The sequence below is a fragment of the Triticum urartu genome, chromosome 5A (assembly GCF_056163025.1).
Source record: "Triticum urartu cultivar PI428250 chromosome 5A, HENAU_Tu73, whole genome shotgun sequence".
NCBI lineage: Eukaryota > Viridiplantae > Streptophyta > Magnoliopsida > Poales > Poaceae > Triticum > Triticum urartu.
Window position 1 is genome coordinate 624,767,147 of NC_141877.1, and position 23,009 is coordinate 624,790,155.

General features: G+C 47.7%; 1 protein-coding gene across 1 annotated transcript; it reads right to left on the reverse strand.

The window, feature by feature from the left end:
• Positions 1–80: 80 nt before the first annotated feature.
• On the reverse strand, positions 81–1,072 carry LOC125511136 (CASP-like protein 4B3). The gene is made up of 3 exons (XM_048676429.2): positions 693–1,072; positions 465–603; positions 81–364 (listed from the first exon to the last, which is right to left on the reverse strand). The coding sequence occupies exons 1-3, from the start codon at positions 923–925 to the stop codon at positions 173–175; spliced, it is 564 nt and encodes a 187-aa protein (XP_048532386.2). The 5' UTR covers positions 926–1,072; the 3' UTR covers positions 81–172.
• Positions 1,073–23,009: the final 21,937 nt, after the last annotated feature.

Below are 23,009 nucleotides of genomic sequence, written 5' to 3' on the forward strand. Positions count from 1 at the left end.
TATCCATTGATCCAATTATACAGGTGCTTTCCCTAGAATCATGTGTGCTTGTGATTATCCATGTGGAAATTGACTTGCCATTTTACAAAATTCTGCGTGTCCATTGATCGAATTGTACATGTGATTTCCCTTGGTGACATGCCACAGGACAGGGAAGAATAATGTGGCTCTGCTAAACAAGGGCTTCTAAGGAAAGATTGTACCCAGAGATGAGGGCAGAGAGGCCGATGGCCAAGAAGGCGAAGAAGGCCAGGCTAATGGCGGCCGCGGCCGAGTCGTTGAACAGGTTGTCGGCGGCCTGGCGCATGTAGTCCGTCACCGGCGCCGCCGCGGACAAGCCCGATATCAGGGAGTAGGCCACCACCTGCCACGATAAAAATTTCAGACCAGGAAACGCGTTCAGGTTGTTGGCTCCAAGCCGGTTGGCGATATTGGTGGTTAGACAGACAGCTGGGGGTTGGTACCTGATCTCCGGCGAAGTCGAGGACGGCCGCCGCCTTCCTCCCGGCGACGAGGTCCCAGCCGGAGCTGAGCCTGTGCGCGTCGCGCAGCAGCTGCGCCGTGGCGTACAGGAGCGCGATGATGGACATGCCCAGGCAGTAGCTGCACGGTAGGTGAAAGAAAGGGTCAGATCAGGTGATCATGAGACGGATGATGAGATGGGGATCAATGGATGGATCTAGTCGACGTGCTTGTATTCCGGGTAGGTGCTGAAGTCCTGGGCGCCGCCGCGGCCGTGCACGTCGGTGGCCATGACGACGAGGGCGAGCAGGGAGAAGAGCCACGCGAAGGCCCGCAGCAGCAGCCGCGCCCGCACCGGCGCGGCTTCCATCTTCCACCGCTCCGCGATCGACCTCGACGCCGGCACGCTGCTGCCGGCGGCCGGCGCGTCGTGCGGCTCGCTGCTGGCTGGGGCGGACGACATCGTGGACCGGGCTGTCGGAATGGACGGCGATGAGGCACACTTGGCGCCGAGCTGATGACCTGGTATATAAAACTCGAGCGTGCCGGCCGCACGCCGGCGGGCCGATACTGCGGTTACAAGCCGGCGCGGTTTCGCCGTTGGTTAATCTACCGGCTAAGTCACTTCGACTCTGGGTGCTCGATAGTATAGCTGGCCAAACGGGCCAGCCCGGCCCAGTCCATCCTAAGTCTGGCCCGGCCCGGCCCACCGAGGCACGATTATTATATGGGCCGTGCCGTGCCGGCCCACGTGCTGCAGCCTGCAGCCCAGGCACGGCCCATATGTTAATCAGGCCAGCCCACCGGCACACTAGGCCCGCTAATCTACCTTCTATTTTGTGCACAGAGCGTTTTTAACCTATTTTTATCTGTTGGGCCACATTAGGATACATAAAAAAAATACAAAAAAGATAATCGAGCCGTGCCGTGCCAGCCCGCGTGCTCAGCCTTCAGGCCCAGGCACGACCCTTGGCGTGCCGCGTGCCGGGCCTGGCCCGTTTAGCACGTGCCGTGCCGTGCCAGACCCGTGCGGTGCCAGCCGTGCTACCGGGCCGGCCCAGCTATCCCGACCCGTTTGGCCACCTATACTCGATAGTGGCATAATTTTATCTTATCGGTTTATAACATGTTTTTTTTTCAAAAATCAGGGGCCTCCCCCGGCTCCAAATTTCATTGAAGAAAGATAAGCCATACGATCGCCACAACAACGGAAAACTTGAAAAAAAAACTTCGGTTGCTATGGTAAAAGCAAAAGCTAGTGATTCACCATGCTGGAAATCCCTTTTGAAAGTGAAAAACTTATATATGTTGGGCTGGGGTATCAAATTGAATAGGGGGATGTGGCCAGACTCTGGTTCGATGAACTGGAGGGTAGGACTCCCTTTAAAGAAAAATTCCCATTGTTGTTTGAAATTTGTGTTGAACAAAATTGTATTGTTGACAGAATTGATTCGTTGAATCAAATCTCCTCCTTTAGGAGGAGGATGTCTCCTGAGATGATGAAACAATGGGAGGGGATGAAGAAAGAGGTATTGACGCTAAAACAAAACGATTTGCCTGATGAGGTGTATTGAAAGTTACACAATTCAGAAAAGTTTAAATCCATGTATAGATGGCTGGAAAGTGAGATTGCTGGTTCTAGCTTCAAATGGGTTTGGGATGCCAAACTACCTCTTAAAATTCAAATTTTCCTGTGGCAAGTGGGGCAAATGCTATCCTGACTAGAGACAACATGAAGAAAAGACTTTGGCCGGGGAATCCTTGTTGTTCCTTTTGTGATCAATTGGAAACAATCCATCACTTGCTATTTTTATGCCCTGTCTCTAGAGTGGTGTGGAGAACTGTAGGATCTCTACTTGAGACTCATTGCTGTCCTAATTCTGTTTGGCAATATTATGCTTGGGTTTATAGTTTCTTGCCTGGCCTTGATCAAATTTACACCGTTGGTTTGGTAGCTATATGCTGGGCTATCTGGCTGGCTCGGAACCGGGCCACCTTTGAGTACAAATGGATTAACACTCCGTTTGAGACTGTGTTCACAACTTGTGCCTTTTTGATGTACTGGGAAGGTCTCCAGAAACCTGAGATGGAAGGGATGGTGAAGAGGGGCGTGGAGATGCTGAAAGAGAACACAACACAGATGATGATGCTATGCGGTCCTCCGGCTCCGACCATGGACGGGCGCGATGGGAACTGAGATAAGCTGCCTCGCTCATCATGTTTCTTGGGCTACCATGGGGACACGCGCTGGAAGATCCTGCTAGATATCAATAGAAGTTTTGGCTTATCATCTTTTGCCGGAAAATGTGTTGTGGGTTATGGTGGGGGGTCTTTTCTTCTGGTAATTGCTGGTACTTCGGCCTGAGCCTGATGATGGCGTTTGTAATATGTGCGGTACTTGTTTAGGTTCTCATAGTGCGGCTTTGGGTGACATCAGGTTTTCACCCCATGATCTGTCGTTCCTGATGACAGGCGCAGATAGTGGGTTTCCTGATGTTGCTCCGAACTCGCTTTTCTTCTTTCCCTAGCCCTGATAGTTTCAGTTCCTGAGACAATGTATTTCCGTTATGAAAGTAATGGAAGGGGAAAAGCCCGATTAAAAAAAACCCGGAAAACTACACCAATCTTACTCGAAACCAAAACAGGGGTTGAAACAGTTCCCTGCATGCCTTATTACAGACCCAAAAGCTAGTATCTCCCCCTAAGCAAACCTAAAGAAAAACCATTCCACGCCCAGGCACACCGTAGGAAGGCCAGCCTCCTTCAGCAGATTTGGATCTATACCCTCACCAGCCCAAGAAGACCACATGAATGGAATCAGCTTCTTGAGGGCTCTTCTGCTGGTACTCTCCCGGTGCGCCGCCCCTTGGACCGCCTTAGCCCATGTTAGAGAACCAAAGCCTTGTTTGCAGGTCGTCGGCCTGGTTCCAACTCCAGCGGATTTTTCAGTTTTCTTTAGATCAGATCATGGAACTCCAACAGCCTGCCTCCTCTTAGATCCTCGAAGGGTTTTGTCTAGTCCTTCAGGTAATGCAGAACTAATCCAAACACCTGCTTCATAGAGCTCCAAGAGCATTTATCAAAAACAAGAGAATTCCTACAATTCCACTATCCTCACTGGATTGCTGAGGTGACCACATTCAGATGCAAGCTTTTTCTTTCTCACAGAGCCACCACCTAGCAATCAATTCAAAGTTAGTAATAGAAATACCATACAAATCTTCCACCTCTCTCCAAACTAGCCTAGCCACTATACATTCAAAAAACAAGTGAAACACTGATTCTATCTAAGTGTAGTGCACACATTCAAGAGGTTTAGCCAACCCCCTCTTTCTCAAATTATCACAAGTCATAATATGATTATGAGAAAATAACCAAAGAAACCCTTGTATTCTGGGTGGGACCTTGATCTTCCAAACACCAGGAAAGGAAAATAGGTTGCACCCCTCTAAAATTCACAAATAGCATACAACTGTTTTGTGGAGTAACCCCCCTTAGATTCATATTGCCAGATCAGAGAGTCCTCATCCTGACAAAACCTAGTAAGCTTAAGGATGTTAACTAAGTCAAACCACTGAATCATCATATCATAAAAAAAACTCTCCTAAAGGTACATTTAAGTTCTTGCCCACCCCAAAGCTCTGGAATAGTGTTATTCTTTTATTTAACCAAATAATTAAGATCCTAGGATTGAGTGGCCAAAGGAGCATTCCCATGCCAAATATCTCCCCAAAACCTAACCATTCTGCCATTGTCCACAACCCACTTATAACCAATCCTAACAGCCTGCATAGCTCACATGAAATTTTTCCAAAATTTGTCATGACAACACATGATGTTAGGGCTCATGGTGCTATACTTACTGTCTACCACCCTCCTCCAAAGAGAACCTTCCCCATCAATATACCTCTTCACCCAAGAACCAATCAAACAAACATTCATATCTTGCAAAATTTAAACCCCCAAATTCTTTCTTCATACAAATGGAAGGTCAGTTAGCTAAGTGAATTTTATGGTTCCCCTCACAATCACTCCATAAGCAATTTGCCATGTGGGGGCTAATAAGTTGGAGAGACCATTTGGGGAATTTAAAAAAGATAACAGATAAAGAGGGATCTAACTAAACATGATTTAATCAGAGTGATCTTCCCTAGATAGGAAAGCAGCTCCCCCCTCCACCAAGTAATCCGAGCCAAGATCTTATCAATCAGGAATTGTAAATCCTCTCTACTCAGCTTATTATAGCTAAATTAGAATTAAAATTGCCCTTAAATTGCACGAAAAAAATGAGGCAAGTAAATCAAGTATGTGTCTTTCTTCTTTAATGAGAATTGAAACTCTCCTTAAATCACGCGAAAAAAATAATCCTTTCTTTTTCAATGAGAATTGCAGCTCTCCTTAAATCACGCAAAAAATTAGGCGCGATACTGTCGCAGGATGAAACTCTCCTTATATCCCGCGAAAAAATTGGGCATGATTCTGCAATGGGAGTAATTAGGGCGAGCAGGGAAAAGATGGACGCCATTAGACAAGTGAGAGCAGCAGGACGGAACCGCGGTCGCGTAGGATGCGGATTGGAGGGCGATGGGTGAGTTCGGTCGTTTTGTAAAAATGATTTGATGTGCCACATACATTAATCGAATATAAGGACATCTTCAACGGCAACCCGCAAATTTTCTCCAGCATCTGGTCGCGGACAGGGCAGACTAGTCCAAGGATACGGATGCGGAAGCCGTCTATCCAACGCTGCCCGCATACATTTCAACCCGCATGTGAACTAACTGAACGAAATTCATGCAAACCGGCCAATATTCATCAAAGTTCGGATAGAAAATAACACAAATCATCCATACATAGCATGCAACTTAAGTCTAGTACACCAATGTCTCAAATTCGACTAGATTAACCTGATGTCCAACAAGTTTTTATCAACGGATCATGTCATCCCACTCATACTCTCCATTCAGCTTTATCAAATAGTGTGTGTACGTAAATGGCCGTCCCACTGTCCTGTGGTACATCACGGCAACGCGTGCGGGTCACGTAATGTGTAGATCAACATTGAGTGAATGAATTAACCAATAAGTTGAGTAAGAGGAAGCAAAACTTACGATCTCGTCCTCTGCCGCGTGCAATGGCCACCTTGCCTCCAGCTGACGAACCACATTATAAAGCTTCGTGACGCTGGTCCGGATAGCGTACCAGCGATACAATAACAACCTCACATTGCGTTCTTGAATGATGTATATATCGTAGGGCGCAATGTGCTTTCGTGCATGAAACGATTAATGCACTTGCCACCAGAAGCCCCCTGCTCCCGCCTATGGAATCCGCGGATACGACCAACCACACATCACACAACAACTCATCCTCCATGGTCGAGTAGCTTGGCATCCTTCATACTCTAAAAAATGATGTAGCGTTTGAAATAAGCTCAATGGCATTTGATCGAACACCTGTCGGGCGTGGTGTTGACCATGGAGGTCGTCGGCAGGGGGCAGAGTGTACCTGGGTGCAAACAAATCCAGGGTGGACAGTCGTGTCGTAAAGGCGAGCGGCCGCGTCGGTGCTGCTTGCGGAAGTCCGACAATGCCTCTGTGGCGGCCGAAGACGTACAGTGGCGGCAGCGGAGGTGGAGGATGCGGATGCAAAGTAAGAAGGAGAAGGGACGTAGTGAGAAAATGGAATCGGGAGAGGGGATTGGGTGGGCCGGGGGTGTCCGAGTCCCACTCCGTCTCCAATTTACAAGAGAAAACGTGATCGAACCATCCCGAGAATCGTTACAGGACCGTGTTGGATGGCTTTCGCGATTTGAATAAAGACGATTTGGACGGTTTAAGAGATGACCTAAAATACATGGCATTCATCGATACGTGGATGTCTTGACGACATAAAAAATGGATGACGCGACGAGAACAGGACGATCAGCTAGCTTCCTATACTAGGGCGAGCAGGAGGCTGCAGGAGCCGTGCGCCGGCGGCCGGCCTGCTACACGTCAGCTCCACACACCGGAGCCAAGGGCTAGTTGGGAGGCTCGCGGGGGGCATGGGCATCCCAATGGCGTCACTCTCGGCGTGGTCTGCTTGGACGTACGAGAGGCCACGCTCTCCGCGGTAGCTTGTAGGCGGTGTGGCAACACGATCATGCCTAGAGCCTAGATTCCATCGTGTGAGGCAGTTATAAGCTTGGGTAAGCAAACACATTCGCAGCCACAGCAGCTATTGTGTTCTCCAGCCTTCCATTTCAGAACAATCCACCGATTTATCCTTCTGCCTGCTATGAATGGGTTGAATGTGGGAGCCGACTATCCAACGCCATCTGCATATATTTCAAACAACGATTCAACTAACTGGACGAAATTCATACAAGCAAGTCGGATTTTCATATAAACCGGACAAGATTCATGCAAACATGACGGATTTTTATTACATTTCGAACATTTAAAGCAAAAAAAGTGGTTCGACCCTAAACCTATCCTACAGCGTCAGGCGTGGCCCACTTCCTTTCTATCCTGCATGCACCAGCGCTAGGTCTGGCGCCGTATCGTTGTCGGAGATCTCGTGCGAGCTGGTCGGCATGCCCTGCTCGATCCACCTGGTACGACGGGACTGCTAGGCGGCTGTAAGGGCGGCCACCTCGTGCTTCATCTCCGGCGACAAACTATCCTACAGAGTGTTCTCGCTCGCGGTCATGGGGGATGAGGAGCAAAGGATGATGTGTTGTGGTGTGCAGTTAGCCGGGTGTGTCCGCCTTTAAATAACGAATTCCTATGAGGCCAAGCGTCCGGATGCGTCAATATGCGGCGCCGGAGTTGGTCCTCCGCCGGCGAGCCTGCTCAATGTCAGCATACGGATGGACGGGCATTGAACTAGCGTGGTAGATATCTGTCCCGTCCCGTAAAATAAATGTTGCTCCGGCATTGAACGGGCGCGGACACCAGGGATGTGGTGTGGGCGGCTCTCTCGGCGGTGCTACGCTACAATGTCGGCGCCAGTGAAAGATCACGTCCGCTCTAGGCCGGTGTCATTGCGTAGAGGCCGCTCTACAGCGGCATGAATGCGGGCAGCTGGTGCCGAGTGAGAACGCACGCGAACAAGACAGGAGGGTTTTGGGCGGGCCAGGGAAGTTAGGAGCGGGTGTGACAGCGGTCCGCACGCCCGCAAAGCCCCCTTGTTTGTCTCCGATTTGCAAAAAAAAACATGCATCCATACCACCGAGCAAACAAATGCAGTACCATGTTGAATGACAGAACACATCCGGACACGGGCGGTTTGATTGTCTGGAGATGCCCTTAGTTGGCACTGTAGATAAGGTATGTATATTCGCATAGACGAGTGATCCCGCCACACAAAGGGCATGTACAATGGTGGCATATGGATACAGATGTCCCATGATAAAAAGTAATTTGAGGCATATATGTTGATTTTTTCTCTCACCAATGCAAACTACCACTAGTGGGCCTCATCAAAAAATAGAAAGTGATTCTCATTATACATGCATCTCTACTCTTCATCTCAACTTTTTGAACTTTATGCACCGGACCACACTTTTTCTCTCCAAACACCCGCCTCATGCAGAGGATTCAGCTTCCCCATTCGAACCTAACTACTTTTTCTGTCATCCGATCCTACATGGCATGTGAGGCATCACCCACTGGTAGAAAAAGGGCCTGTTGTCCCGGTTCGTAAGGGCCTTTAGTCCCGGTTCCTGAACCGGGACTAAAGGGTCGATACTAATGCCACGGCGCTTTAGTCCCGGTTCAGTCTAGAACCGGGACTGATGGGCCTCCACGTGGCCTGTGCGCGGAGCCCAGGCAGGAGACCCTTTGGTCCCGGTTGGTGGCACCAACCGGGACCAATAGGCATCACCGCGTCAGCATTTCTGTGGCTGGGGTTTTTGTTTTTTTTTGAAAGGGGGGGGGGTTTGGGGTTTTTGGGGGTTTTGGGGGGTTAATTTAGGTGTTTCATATATTGTGTTAGCTAGCTATAATTAATAGAGAGAAGTGTCCTCTCTTATGTCCATGCTTGGTCGACGCTACGTACTATACATACGTATAGAGTGTTGGAAATATGCCCTAGAGGCAATAATAAAAGCATTATTATTATATTTCCTTGTTCATGATAATTGTCTTTATTCATGCTATAATTGTGTTATCCGGAAATCGTAATACATGTGTGAATAACAGACACCAACATGTCCCTAGTAAGCCTCTAGTTGACTAGCTCGTTGATCAACAGATAGTCATGGTTTCCTGACTATGGACATTGGATGTCATTGATAACGAGATCACATCATTAGGAGAATGATGTGATGGACAAGACCCAATCCTAAACATAGCACAAGATCGTATAGTTCGTTTGCTAGAGTTTTCCAATGTCAAAGTATCTTTTCCTTAGACCATGAGATCGTGTAACTCCCGGATACCGTAGGAGTGCTTTGGGTATACCAAACGTCACAACGTAACTGGGTGACTATAAAGGTAGACTACGGGTATCTCCGAAAGTGTCTGTTGGGTTGACATGGATCAAGACTGGGATTTGTCACTCCGTATGACGGAGAGGTATCATCGGGCCCACTCGGTAATGCATCATCATAATGAGCTCAAAGTGACCAAGTGTCTGGTCACGGGATCATGCATTACGGTACGAGTAAAGTGACTTGCCGGTAACGAGATTGAACGAGGTATTGGGATACCGACGATCGAATCTCGGGCAAGTAACATATCGATTGACAAAGGGAATTGCATACGGGGTTGATTGAATCCTCGACATCGTGGTTCATCCGATGAGATCATCGTGGAGCATGTGGGAGCCAACATGGGTATCCAGATCCCGCTGTTGGTTATTGACCGGAGAGTCGTCTCGGTCATGTCTGCTTGTCTCCCGAACCCGTAGGGTCTACACACTTAAGGTTCAGTGACGCTAGGGTTATGAAGATATGTATATGCAGTAACCCGAATATTGTTCGGAGTCCCGGATGAGATCCCGGACGTCACGAGGAGTTCCGGAATGGTCCGGAGGTAAAGAATTATATATAGGAAGTGCTGTTTCGGCCATCGGGACAAGTTTCGGGGTCACCGGTATTGTACCGGGACCACCGGGAGGGTCCCGGGGGTCCACCGGGTGGGTCCACCTATCCCGGGGGGCCCATGGGCTGAAGTGGGAGGGAACCCAGCCCAAAGTGGGCTGGGGCGCTACCCCCCAAGGGCCCATGCGCCTAGGGTTTGGGGGGGAACCCTAGAGGGGGCGCCCCCTTGCTTGGGGGGCAAGCCCCCCACCCCTTGGCCGCCGCCCCCCCTAGTAGATTCCATCTACTAGGGCCGGCGCCCCCCCTTGGCACCCCTATATATAGTTGAGGAGAGGGGAGGACTTCATACCTCAGCCTTGGCGCCTCCCTCTCTCCCGTTACGTCTCTCCCTCGTAGTATAGGCGAAGCCCTGCTACTGTGACGCCCTGCATCCACCACCACGCCGTCGTGCTGCTGGATCTTCATCAACCTCTCCTTCCCCTTGCTGGATCAAGAAGGAGGAGACGTCTCCCGTCCCGTACGTGTGTTGAACGCGGAGGTGCCGTCCGTTCGGTGCTTGGTCATCGGTGATTTGGATCACGTCGTGTTCGACTACATCATCACCATTCTTGAACGCTTCCGCATCCGATCTACAAAGGTATGTAGATGCATCTGATGACTTGTTGCTAGATGAACTCCTAGATGGATCTTGGTGAAACGAGTAGGAAAATTTTTGTTTTCTGCAACGTTCCCCAACAGTGGCATCATGAGCTAGGTCTATGCGTAGTTCTTCTTGCGCGAGTAGAACACAATTTGTTGTGGGCGTAGATTTTTCAACTTTCTTGCCGCTACTAGTCTTTTCTTGCTTCAGCGGTATTGTGGGATGAAGCGGCTCAGACCAACCTTACACGTACGCTTACATGAGACCGGTTCCACCGACTAACATGCACTAGTTGCATAAGGTGGCTGGCGGGTGTCTGTCTCTCCCACTTAAGTTGGAGCGGATTCGATGAACAGGGTCCTTATGAAGGGTAAATAGAAGTTGACAAATCACGTTGTGGCTTTAACGTAGGTAAGAAGACGTTCTTGCTAGAACCCTAATTCAGCCACGTAAAACTTGCAACAACAATTAGAGGACGTCTAACTTGTTTTTGCAGCAAGTGGTTTGTGATATGATATGGCCAAAGTTGTGATGAATGATGAATGATCTATATGTGATGTATGAGATGTTCATGCTATTGTAATAGGAATCACGACTTGCATGTCGATGAGTATGACAACCGGCAGGAGCCATAGGAGTTGTCTTTATTCTTTTATATGACCTGCGTGTCATTGAGAAACGCCATGTAAATTACTTTACTTCATTGCTAAACGCGTTAGCCATAGTAGTAGAAGTAATAGTTGGCGAGCAACTTCATGGAGACACGATGATGGAGATCATGATGATGGAGATCATGGCGTCAAGCCGGTGACAAGATGATCATGGAGCCCCAAGATGGAGATCAAAGGAGCTATGTGATATTGGCCATATCATGTCACGTTTATTATTTGATTGCATGTGATGTTTATCATGTTTTGCATCTTGTTTACTTAGAACGACGGTAGTAAATAAGATGATCCCTCATACTAATTTCAAGAAGTGTTCCCCCTAACTGTGCACCGTTGCGACAGTTCGCTGTTTCAAAACACCACGTGATGATCGGGTGTTTTATTCAGACGTTCACATACAACGGGTGTAAGACAGATTTACACAAGCAAACACTTAGGTTGACTTGACGAGCCTAGCATGTACAGACATGGCCTCGGAACACAGAAGACCGAAAGGTCGAGCATGAGTCGTATAGAAGATACGATCAACATGAAGATGTTCACCGATGTTGACTAGTCCATCTCATGTGATGATCGGACACGGCCTAGTTAACTCGGATCATGTAATACTTAGATGACTAGAGGGATGTCTAACCTAAGTGGGAGTTCATTAATAATTTGATTAGATGAACTTAATTATCATGAACTTAGTCTAAAATATTTTACAATATGTCTTGTAGATCAAATGGCCCACGTAGTCCTCAACTTCAACGCGTTCCTAGAGAAAACCAAGCTGAAAGGCGATGGCAGCAACTATACGGACTGGGTCCGGAACCTGAGGATCATCCTCATAGCTGCCAAGAAAGATTATGTCCTACAAGCACCGCTAGGTGAAGCTCCCGTCCCACAGAACCAAGACGTTATGAACGCTTGGCAGACACGTGTTGACGACTACTCCCTCGTTCAGTGCGGCATGCTTTACAGCTTAGAGCCGGGGCTCCAAAAACGTTTTGAGAGACATGGAGCATATGAGATGTTCGAAGAGCTGAAAATGGTTTTTCAAGCTCATGCCCGGATCGAGAGATATGAATTCTCCGATAAGTTCTTCAGCTGTAAGATGGAGGAAAATAGTTCTGTCAGTGAGCACATACTCACTATGTCTGGGTTGCATAACCGCTTGTCTCAGCTGGGAGTTAATCTCCCGGATGATGCGGTCATTGACAGAATCCTCCAGTCGCTTCCACCAAGCTACAAGAGCTTTGTGATGAACTTCAACATGCAGGGGATGCAAAAGACCATTCCTGAGTTGTTCTCAATGCTGAAATCAGCGGAGGTAGAAGTCAAGAAGGAACATCAAGTGTTGATTGTCAATAAAACCACTAAGTTCAAGAAAGGCAAGGGTAAAAAGAACTTCAAGAAGGACGGCAAGGAGGTTGCCGCGCCCGGCAAGCAAGCTGCCGGGAAGAAGCCAAAGAATGGACCCAAGCCCGAGACTGAGTGCTTTTATTGCAAGGGAAGCGGTCACTGGAAGCGGAACTGCCCTAAATACTTAGCAGACAAGAAGGCCGGCAAAACAAAAGGTATATGTGATATACATGTAATTGATGTGTACCTTACTAGTGTCCGTAGTAGCTCCTGGGTATTTGATACCAGTGCAGTTCCTCACATTTGTAACTCAAAGCAGGGGCTGCGGAATAAGCAGAAACTGGCAAAGGACGAGGTGACGATGCGCGTTGGGAATGGTTCCAAGGTCAATGTGATCGCCGTCGGCACGCTACCTCTATATCTACCTTCGGGATTAGTTTTAAACCTTAATAATTGTTATTTAGTGCCAGCTTTGAGCATCAGGATCTCGTTTAATTCGAGATGGCTACTCATTTAAATCCGAGAATAATGGTTGTTCTATTTATATGAGAGATATGTTTTATGGTCATGCTCCTATGGTGAATGGTTTATTCTTTATGAATCTCGAACGTGATACTACACATGTTCATAATGTGAGTACCAAAAGATGTAAGGTTGATAATGATAGTCCCACATACTTGTGGCACTGCCGCCTTGGTCACATAGGTGTCAAACGCATGAAGAAGCTCCATGCAGATGGACTTTTAGAGTCTCTTGATTATGAATCATTTGACACATGCGAACCATGCCTCATGGGTAAGATGACCAAGACTCCGTTCTCAGGAACAATGGAGCGAGCAACCAACTTATTGGAAATCATACATACTGATGTATGCGGTCCAATGAGTGTTGAGGCTCGCGGTGGCTATCGTTATGTTCTCACCCTCACTGATGACTTGAGTAGATATGGGTATATCTACTTAATGAAACACAAGTCTGAAACCTTTGAAAATTTCAAGGAATTTCAGAGTGAGGTTGAAAATCAACGTGACAGGAAAATCAAGTTTCTACGATCAGATCGTGGAGGAGAATACTTGAGTCACGAATTTGGCACACACTTAAGAAAATGTGGAATAGTTTCACAACTCACGCCGCCTGGAACACCTCAGCATAACGGTGTGTCCGAACGTCGTAATCGCACTCTATTAGATATGGTGCGATCTATGATGTCTCTTATCGATTTACCGCTATCTTTTTGGGGCTATGCTTTAGAGACTGCTGCATTCACTTTAAATAGGGCTCCGTCGAAATCCGTTGAGACGACACCGTATGAATTATGGTTTGGGAAGAAACCTAAGCTGTCGTTTCTAAAAGTTTGGGGATGCGATGCTTATGTCAAGAAACTTCAACCTGAAAAGCTCGAACCCAAGTCGGAAAAATGCGTCTTCATAGGATACCCAAAAGAAACTATTGGGTACACCTTCTACCTCAGATCCGAAGGCAAGATCTTTGTTGCCAAGAATGGGTCCTTTCTAGAGAAAGAGTTTCTCTCGAAAGAAGTAAGTGGGAGGAAAGTAGAGCTTGATGAAGTATTACCTCTTGAACCGGAAAATGGCGCAACTCAAGAAAATGTTCCTGAGGTGCCTGCACCGACTAGAGAGGAAGTTATTGATGATGATCAAGATACTTCTGATCAAGCTCCTACTGAAATTCGAAGGTCCACAAGGACACGTTCCGCACCAGAGTGGTACGGCAACCCTGTCTTGGAAATCATGTTGTTAGACAATGGTGAACCTTCGAACTATGAAGAAGCGATGGCGGGCCCGGATTCCGACAAATGGCTAGAAGCCATGAAATCCGAGATAGGATCCATGTATGAAAACAAAGTATGGACTTTGACTGACTTGCCCGTTGAACGGCGAGCCATAAAAAATAAATGGATCTTTAAGAAGAAGACAGATGCGGATGGTAATGTGACCATCCATAAAGCTCGACTTGTCGCTAAGGGTTATCGACAAGTTCAAGGGGTTGACTACGATGAGACTTTCTCATCGGTAGCGAAGCTAAAGTCCGTCCGAATCATGTTAGCAATTGCCGCATTCTACGATTATGAGATATGGCAAATGGACGTCAAAACGGCATTCCTTAATGGTTTCCTTAAGGAAGAATTGTATATGATGCAGCCGGAAGGTTTTGTCGAGCCTAAGAATGCTGACAAGGTGTGCAAGCTCCAACGCTCGATTTATGGCCTGGTGCGAGCATCTCGGAGTTGGAACATTCGCTTTGATGAGATGATCAGTGCGTTTGGGTTTACACAGACTTATGGAGAAGCCTGCGTTTACAAGAAAGTGAGTGGGAGCTCTGTAGCATTTCTCATATTATATGTAGATGACATACTATTGATGGGAAATGATATAGAACTCTTGGACAGCATCAAGGCCTACTTGAATAAGAGTTTTTCAATGAAGGACCTTGGAGAAGCTGCTTATATATTAGGCATCAAAATCTATAGAGATAGATCGAGACGCCTCATAGGTCTTTCACAAAGCACATACCTTGATAAGATATTGAAGAAGTTCAATATGGATCAATCTAAGAAGGGGTTCTTGCCTGTGTTACAAGGTATGAAATTGAGCTCAGCTCAATGTCCGACCACGGCAGAAGATATAGAAGAGATGAGCGTCATCCCCTATGCATCAGCCATAGGTTCTATTATGTATGCCATGCTGTGTACCAGACCTAATGTAAACCTTGCCGTAAGTTTGGTAGGAAGGTACCAAAGTAATCCCGGCAAGGAACACTGGACAGCGGTCAAGAATATCCTGAAGTACCTGAAAAGGACCAAGGAAATGTTTCTCGTTTATGGAGGTGACGAAGAGCTCGTCGTAAAGGGTTACGTCGACGCTAGCTTCGACACAGATCTGGATGACTCTAAATCACAAACCGGATACATGTATATTTTGAATGGTGGGGCAGTAAGCTGGTGCAGTTGCAAGCAAAGCATCGTGGCGGGATCTACATGTGAAGCGGAGTACATGGCAGCCTCGGAGGCAGCACATGAAGCGATATGGGTGAAGGAGTTCATCACCGACCTAGGAGTTATACCCAATGCGTCGGGGCCAATCAAACTCTTTTGTGGCAACACTTGAGCTATTGCACTTGCCAAGGAGCCCAGATTTCACAAGAAGACAAGGCACATCAAGCGTCACTTCAACTCCATTCGTGAAAATGTTCAAGATGGAGACATAGATATTTGTAAAGTACATACGGACCTGAATGTAGCAGATCCGTTGACTAAACCTCTCCCTAGGGCAAAACATGATCAACACCAGAATTCCATGGGTGTTCGATTCATCACAATGTAACTAGATTATTGACTCTAGTGCAAGTGGGAGACTGTTAGAAATATGCCCTAGAGGCAATAATAAAAGCATTATTATTATATTTCCTTGTTCATGATAATTGTCTTTATTCATGCTATAATTGTGTTATCTGGAAATCGTAATACATGTGTGAATAACAGACACCAACATGTCCCTAGTAAGCCTCTAGTTGACTAGCTCGTTGATCAACAGATAGTCATGGTTTCCTGACTATGGACATTGGATGTCATTGATAACGAGATCACATCATTAGGAGAATGATGTGATGGACAAGACCCAATCCTAAACATAGCACAAGATCGTATAGTTCGTTTGCTAGAGTTTTCCAATGTCAAAGTATCTTTTCCTTAGACCATGAGATCGTGTAACTCCCGGATACCGTAGGAGTGCTTTGGGTATACCAAACGTCACAACGTAACTGGGTGACTATAAAGGTAGACTACGGGTATCTCCGAAAGTGTCTGTTGGGTTGACATGGATCAAGACTGGGATTTGTCACTCCGTATGATGGAGAGGTATCACCGGGCCCACTCGGTAATGCATCATCATAATGAGCTCAAAGTGACCAAGTGTCTGGTCACGGGATCATGCATTACGGTACGAGTAAAGTGACTTGCCGGTAACGAGATTGAACGAGGTATTGGGATACCGACGATCGAATCTCAGGCAAGTAACATATCGATTGAAAAAGGGAATTGCATACGGGGTTGATTGAATCCTCGACATCGTGGTTCATCCGATGAGATCATCGTGGAGCATGTGGGAGCCAACATGGGTATCCAGATCCCGCTGTTGGTTATTGACCGGAGAGTCGTCTCGGTCATGTCTGCTTGTCTCCCGAACCCGTAGGGTCTACACACTTAAGGTTCGGTGACGCTAGGGTTATGAAGATATGTATATGCAGTAACCCGAATATTGTTCGGAGTCCCGGATGAGATCCCGGACGTCACGAGGAGTTCCGGAATGGTCCGGAGGTAAAGAATTATATATAGGAAGTGCTGTTTCGGCCATCGGGACAAGTTTCGGGGTCACCGGTATTGTACCGGGACCACCGGGAGGGTCCCAGGGGTCCACCGGGTGGGTCCACCTATCCCGGGGGGGCCCATGGGCTGAAGTGGGAGGGAACCCAGCCCAAAGTGGGCTGGGGCGCCACCCCCCAAGGGCCCATGCGCCTAGGGTTTGGGGGGAACCCTAGAGGGGGCGCCCCCTTGCTTGGGGGGCAAGCCCCCCACCCCTTGGACGCCGCCCCCCCTAGTAGATTCCATCTACTAGGGCCGGCGCCCCCCCCCCTTGGCACCCCTATATATAGTTGAGGAGAGGGGAGGACTTCATACCTCAGCCTTGGCGCCTCCCTCTCTCCCGTTACGTCTCTCCCTCGTAGTATAGGCGAAGCCCTGCTACTGTGACGCCCTGCATCCACCACCACGCCGTCGTGCTGCTGGATCTTCATCAACCTCTCCTTCCCCTTGCTAGATCAAGAAGGAGGAGACGTCTCCCGTCCCGTACGTGTGTTGAACGCGGAGGTGCCGTCCGTTCGGCGCTTGGTCATCGGTGATTTGGATCACGTCGTGTTCGACTACATCATCACCGTTCTTGAACGCTTCCGCATCCGATCTACAAAGGTATGTAGATGCATCTGATGACTTGTTGCTAGATGAACTCCTAGATGGATCTTGGTGAAACGAGTAGGAAAATTTTTATTTTCTGCAACGTTCCCCAACATAGAGAGGACTAGACACGCTAACTAGCTAGTAAGCAAACGAAGGAAACAGAAGATCGTCATGAACATTTATGCATACAAAGAGAAGTGATATCGATCACCTCTCCTTCTCCGAGAGATTGGTCGAACAACAAGTTCTCGTATATCTATCCGACACTACCGGCTACATATATACAATAATTATCTCTTACAAATATAATCATACGGACTCATGGTCCATATAGTATTCTCCGTCTTCAGCGATCATGTGGTCAAGAAAGAATGCCGCCAATTCCTCTTGAATTGCTCGCATGCGAGCTGGTGCTAGGAGTTCATCCCGCTTCCGAAACATCTAATTTGAAGAAGGGGTCAATACATATACTCAAAACAAATGATGGTAATAAAATAAAATTGTGAATGTTGTTATTTATGTACTTCATATTGTTTGTCAGAGTACCCGCCCCGCTCACAGGTCGTGTGGCGGATGGACTCGCAGACGTAGTATCCACAGAAATCATTCCCTTGTTCCTGCCACAACCACTTTACAAGAAATAGAGGTCAATCAAACTGATAAGCAAGAATGCTAAATGGTATTGATGAAACTAGCGCTTGAATCACTAGGAGATGCGTGGAACATGCTACTATAGTACTTACTTTCGGGTGTCTAAATTCTAGCTGCTTCGGCAGTCCCGAAACTTTTCTGGTGAATTTTCTCCAAACCCTGCCGGACAAAGAAAACAATTACTTGATATCAGGAAATGAACAAAGTTGCTGATATGGTGGATAATGATCGATTTAACTTACTTCTTGAGGATTTCAGTCATGTCCGCATACTCCTGGGGATCTTTTCGTTTAGAGTCCAAGACAGTTACTACTCCCTGCTCAAGCCTAATCTCTAGGAGAATATAGTGGTACCTGCGCATGCATGCATAACTCATCAATTACATTACTATAACCTGGACTAATATATAAGGGAAACCGAATATGCACAAGACAGTAACACTCACTTGAAGTTGTAAGGAAAGAGTATTATATCTCTGTTTTCATTTTTTGAATGATCGTAGCAAGTTGGCCTCGGTATCTTCGGGACGATGTTCAACCTCAGTTGCATCTATGAGATATGTGTTAACGAACCCAATATCACCGATTTGTCTTTTCTTCAATTCGGCGATCTTCAATCTGCATAATATAGTGAGGATAATTATAAATACATGCAATGAAAGAGATGAGAGATATAGAGAGACTTAATGACAGAAGTAGTAGTACTTACAGACAGTAGCAGGTGACCGTTGTTTTATCGAGGGCCAATTGATTGAAAAACTGATAGAACTCCTCAAATGGAATAGGCAACGGTTCAATTCCGACGAGGTCATGCTCTGGTTTAACTCTCGCATACAAAGTACTCCTCCCCCCAGACTCTCTGCAGATTTTCAAGTACCAATCATGTAATCTTCGCATCATCGTTGTTAAAGATTTTTCATCTTTGACGAGAGGCTTCCCGTACTCGTATCTGTGTATCTGCACCTCCATGGGATCATAATGTACATCGTTGGGCAGGTAATCGTCAACATTGCAATAACCGGGCACCATCCTCAGATCGACGATGTCGCTAGGCACCTTGAGCGGGGGGCACGATTGCTTCGCTTGTTCGCCGAGCTGGGCAATTTGTTTCCCAGCTGCTCGTCGTTCTTTCAGCCTTTGATCACTGACTGTACTTCCCGACCGCTCCGCTTCGGCCCATGTCTTTGCAATAATGCGCTCATAGTTGCCTTTCAGCGGAGACTTGGGTGGTTTTGCCAGGGCAGCCAGAGTGCGCTTCACTTTCACCGGATCTACCTTCTCCTCCGGAGGTGGATGTCTCTTTGCTTTCAACCCTTGAAACCAGTCATCCACTTCGGTTTGCGCAATCTTCGCGTTCTCCTCCGGGGTCCTCTCGTATGGTAACTTCTGTGGACTCTTTAGAGAAGGACCGAATCTGTATGTCCTCCCGCCTCTGGTTGTACTGCTAGACGCCGGCCGAGCAGACGGAGCGGTTGTCTTCTTTACTTGCTTACGAGGCGGAGGAGAAGGACTACGACGCGCCGGAGCAGCTGCCGGAGCGGCGGCGGGTCTCTTCCGCCCTTTCTGACGAGGCGGAGAAGGAGGAGGCTGACTGCTCGGGCGCGCCGACGCAGGCGGAGAAGGAGGCGGAGTGCCGCCACGCACCGGAGAAGGAGCCGGCCGAGGGCCCTGATCGTCACTCGCCGGAGGAGGAGGCAGTGGAGGAGGCGGAGTGCCCTGACTCGCCGGAGGAGGAGGAGGAGGCGTCCAGTTCGGAAGGTTGATGAGCTCCTTCCGCCATAGGCATGGAGTCTTCAGAGCAGACCCCAGCCGAGTCTCCCCTTCACCGGTAGGGTGGTCAAGCTGGAGGTCCTCAAATCCCTCCGTTATTTCATCCACCATCACCCTAGCATATCCTTCTGGAATTGGCCGGCAGTGAAAAGTTGCGCCGGGTTCAGTAGGATAAACAGAGCCAACAGCCGCCTTGACCTTCAAATTCATCCATTGCGTCATAAGGTGGCAATTTTGAGACTCCGTGATAGCATCCAGGGGATAGCTGGCAGGAGCCGTCAAGGCATGCTCCGGCTGAAGCAGCTCGGTGGAAGCCATGCTGCTTCTGCGCTGAGATGGCGGGGTAGCTTCGGGGGAAGTTTCAGCAGTACGTTTGCTGCACTTTTTTCCTCCTCTCATGGGATTTGTAACCGCCTGCATCCGGAAACCCAACCTTCCACGGAATGGAGCCTGGCATGCCTCGTGTCCGTCCAGGGTGCTCAGGATTCCCGAGGGCCATTGTGAGCTCGTCGTTCTCTCTGTCTGGAAAGAACGTCCCTTGCTGCGCTGCTTCGATATACTGCTTAAGCTTCCTGACTGGTATGTCCATTTGATCGTTCGTCCAAATGCACTTCCCTGTTACAGGGTCCAAGGTTCCGCCAGCCCTGAAGAACCAAGTCCGGCAACGGTCTGGCCAGTTAATTGTCTCTGGTTCGATCCCTTTATCAACCAGATCATTCTCAGTCTTGGCCCACTTAGGCCGGGCTACGAGGTAGCCACCTGACCCCGTGCGATGGTGATGCTTCTTCTTCACAGAATTTTGCTTGTTTGTCGCCGACATCTTCTTACTCTTTTCCGATGTCTTGTGGGCCACAAATGCGGGCCAGTGATCTCTGATCTTCTCATATCTGCCCTTGAATTCTGGTATCTCATTATTTTCGACAAACTTATTCAGCTCTTTCTTCCACCTCCTGATAGTTCTGCCATCCTCTTAAGAGCAAAAGACTTGATTAATTGCTCTTTAACTGGGTTCTCTGGATTATCCTCAGGCGGTAGGGTGAAATTTGACTTCAGCTCAGTCCAAAGATCATTTTTCTGCATATCATTGACATAAGACACCTCAGGGTCTTCTGTAGCCGGCTTAAACCATTGCTGGATGCTTATCGGGATCTTGTCCCTAACCAGAACCCTGCACTGAGCAACAAATGCGTTCTTTGTTCAGATGGGTTCAATCGGTTGGCCGTCGGGCACGATTTCTATGATCTCAAACTTTTCATCCGAGCTCAACTTTTTCTTCGGGCCTCGTCTCTTTACCGAAGTTGTGCTCGATCCGGAGGGCTAGAAAAAAGAACAAAGACTTAATTAATATGTGTACATACCAAAACAATGAATGCATCAATCAGCTAGTCAGTACAGGCTTAACTAATATATATACCTGGCCGGACTCGGTTTGGTCACCGGGGCCGTCATCACGGTCTCCTTATTGCACCGGCATTGGGTCACCGGAGCCGTCCTCATGTTCTTCTTCTTGCACCGGCATTAGGTCACCGTAGCCAGCTTCTTCACCCTCTCCTTCCAGACCATCGGTGTCATTGAGAAACAACGAGACGGCATCACTTCCTTCTGCGATTATGTCCCTCAACAACGCTTCTTTTGCTTTGTCTCGGGCGGTGTCCATAGTTTCTACAAATATTTACAACATGGCAATTATTATTCAAACATGACAGATGGATATATTAGTGGCAAACGTAGAACTAGCTACCTAATCATAGTAAGGAATCATATATATTAATTAGTGGCCTCAACGCTGCTTCTCTAGGGTTTGGGGTGGCCTCGACAATGCTTCAAGGGTTTGGGGTGGCCTCGAGAACGCTTCAAGGAGGGGGTAATATCGACCCCCCCACGTGTTGAAGCTATTGGGAGGGGGTATATATCGACAACGACGACACTACATCTATGTCCCTTGACGACCCTCGTTCCCGATAAAAAAAGAGGAAGAAGAAGAAAAAAAAGAGGAGAAGAAAAAATAGAGGAGAAGAACTCCTCTATTCTTTCTTCTCCTCTTTTTTTTCTTCTTCCTCTTCTTTTTTTATCCTCTTCTTCCTCTCACGTTCGAGAGGATCGCCGAGGGGTCGGGAGGTTGCCTAGTGTCAAAGGATTCAACAAAACCATGTCGTCATCATTAGGCGAAAGTAACAGGTGCATGATGGTACGAAGCGCTCCAAAGTTATTTTGGAACGGAGTCCTAGATAGGATAATTCGCTTTTTGGTACAAAGTTTAGCAAGAACCTTCCAAATATCATTATTTGGAAGGCCTTTGCTGAAATTCATACAAAAAGGCAAATTATCCTATCCGGGACACCATTCCAAAATAACTTTGGAGGACTTCGTCATGCCCTGGTTACTTCTGGCTAATGATGAAGCCATGGATTTCTTCAATACTTTGACACTAGGAAATCTCTCTCTCGACCCCTCGGCGATCCTCGACCCCTCGAACCCTCGACGACCCTGGAACCCTCGACCCCTCGGCGATCCTCTTCTTCCTCTCATGTTCGAGAGGATCGCCGAGGGGTCGGGAGGTTGCCTAGTGTCAAAGGATTCAACAAAACCATGTCTTCATCATTAGGCGAAAGTAACAGGTGCATGATGGTACGAAGCTCTCCAAAGTTATTTTGGAACGGAGTCCTAGATAGGATAATTCGCTTTTTGGTACAAAGTTCAGCAAGAACCTTCCAAATATCGTTATTTGGAAGGCCTTTGCTGAAATTCATACAAAAAGGCAAATTATCCTATCCGGGACACCATTCCAAAATAACTTTGGAGGACTTCGTCATGCCCTGGTTACTTCCGGCTAATGATGAAGCCATGGATTTCTTCAATACTTTGACACTAGGAAACCTCTCTCGACCCCTTGGCGATCCTCGACCCATCGAACCCTCGACGACCCTGGAACCCTCGACCCCTAGACGACCCTGGAACCCTCGACCCTCGATCCCTCGACCCTATAGAACCCTCGACCCTGAAACCCTCGACCCTTGACCCCTTAACGACCCTCGACCCTCTACCCTAGTTCCCGACCCTCGACCCCTCGGCAATCCTCGACACCCTTGTTCCCGATAAAAATTAAGAAGAAGAAGAAGAAGAAGAAGAAGAAGAAGAAGAAGAAGAAGAAGAAAGAGGAGAAGAAGAAAGGAATAGCTAGAGGAGAAGATCGAAGAAAAAAAGAAGAAAAAAAAGAGGAGAAGAAGAAAGGAATAGTGGAGAAGAAGAAAAAATAGAATATATTATATTTTCTCTTCTTCTCCACTATTCCTTTCTTCTTCTCCTCTTCTTTTTCTTCTTTTTTCTTCTTCTTATTTATTTATCCTCTTCTTCCTCTCCTCTTCTTCTTCTTTCTAAGTCCTGCTTATATACACAGAGTATTGGTCCCAGTTCGTACCCCTCTCGACCCCTCGTCCCTCTCTCGACCCCTCGACGACCCTCGTCCCTGATAACA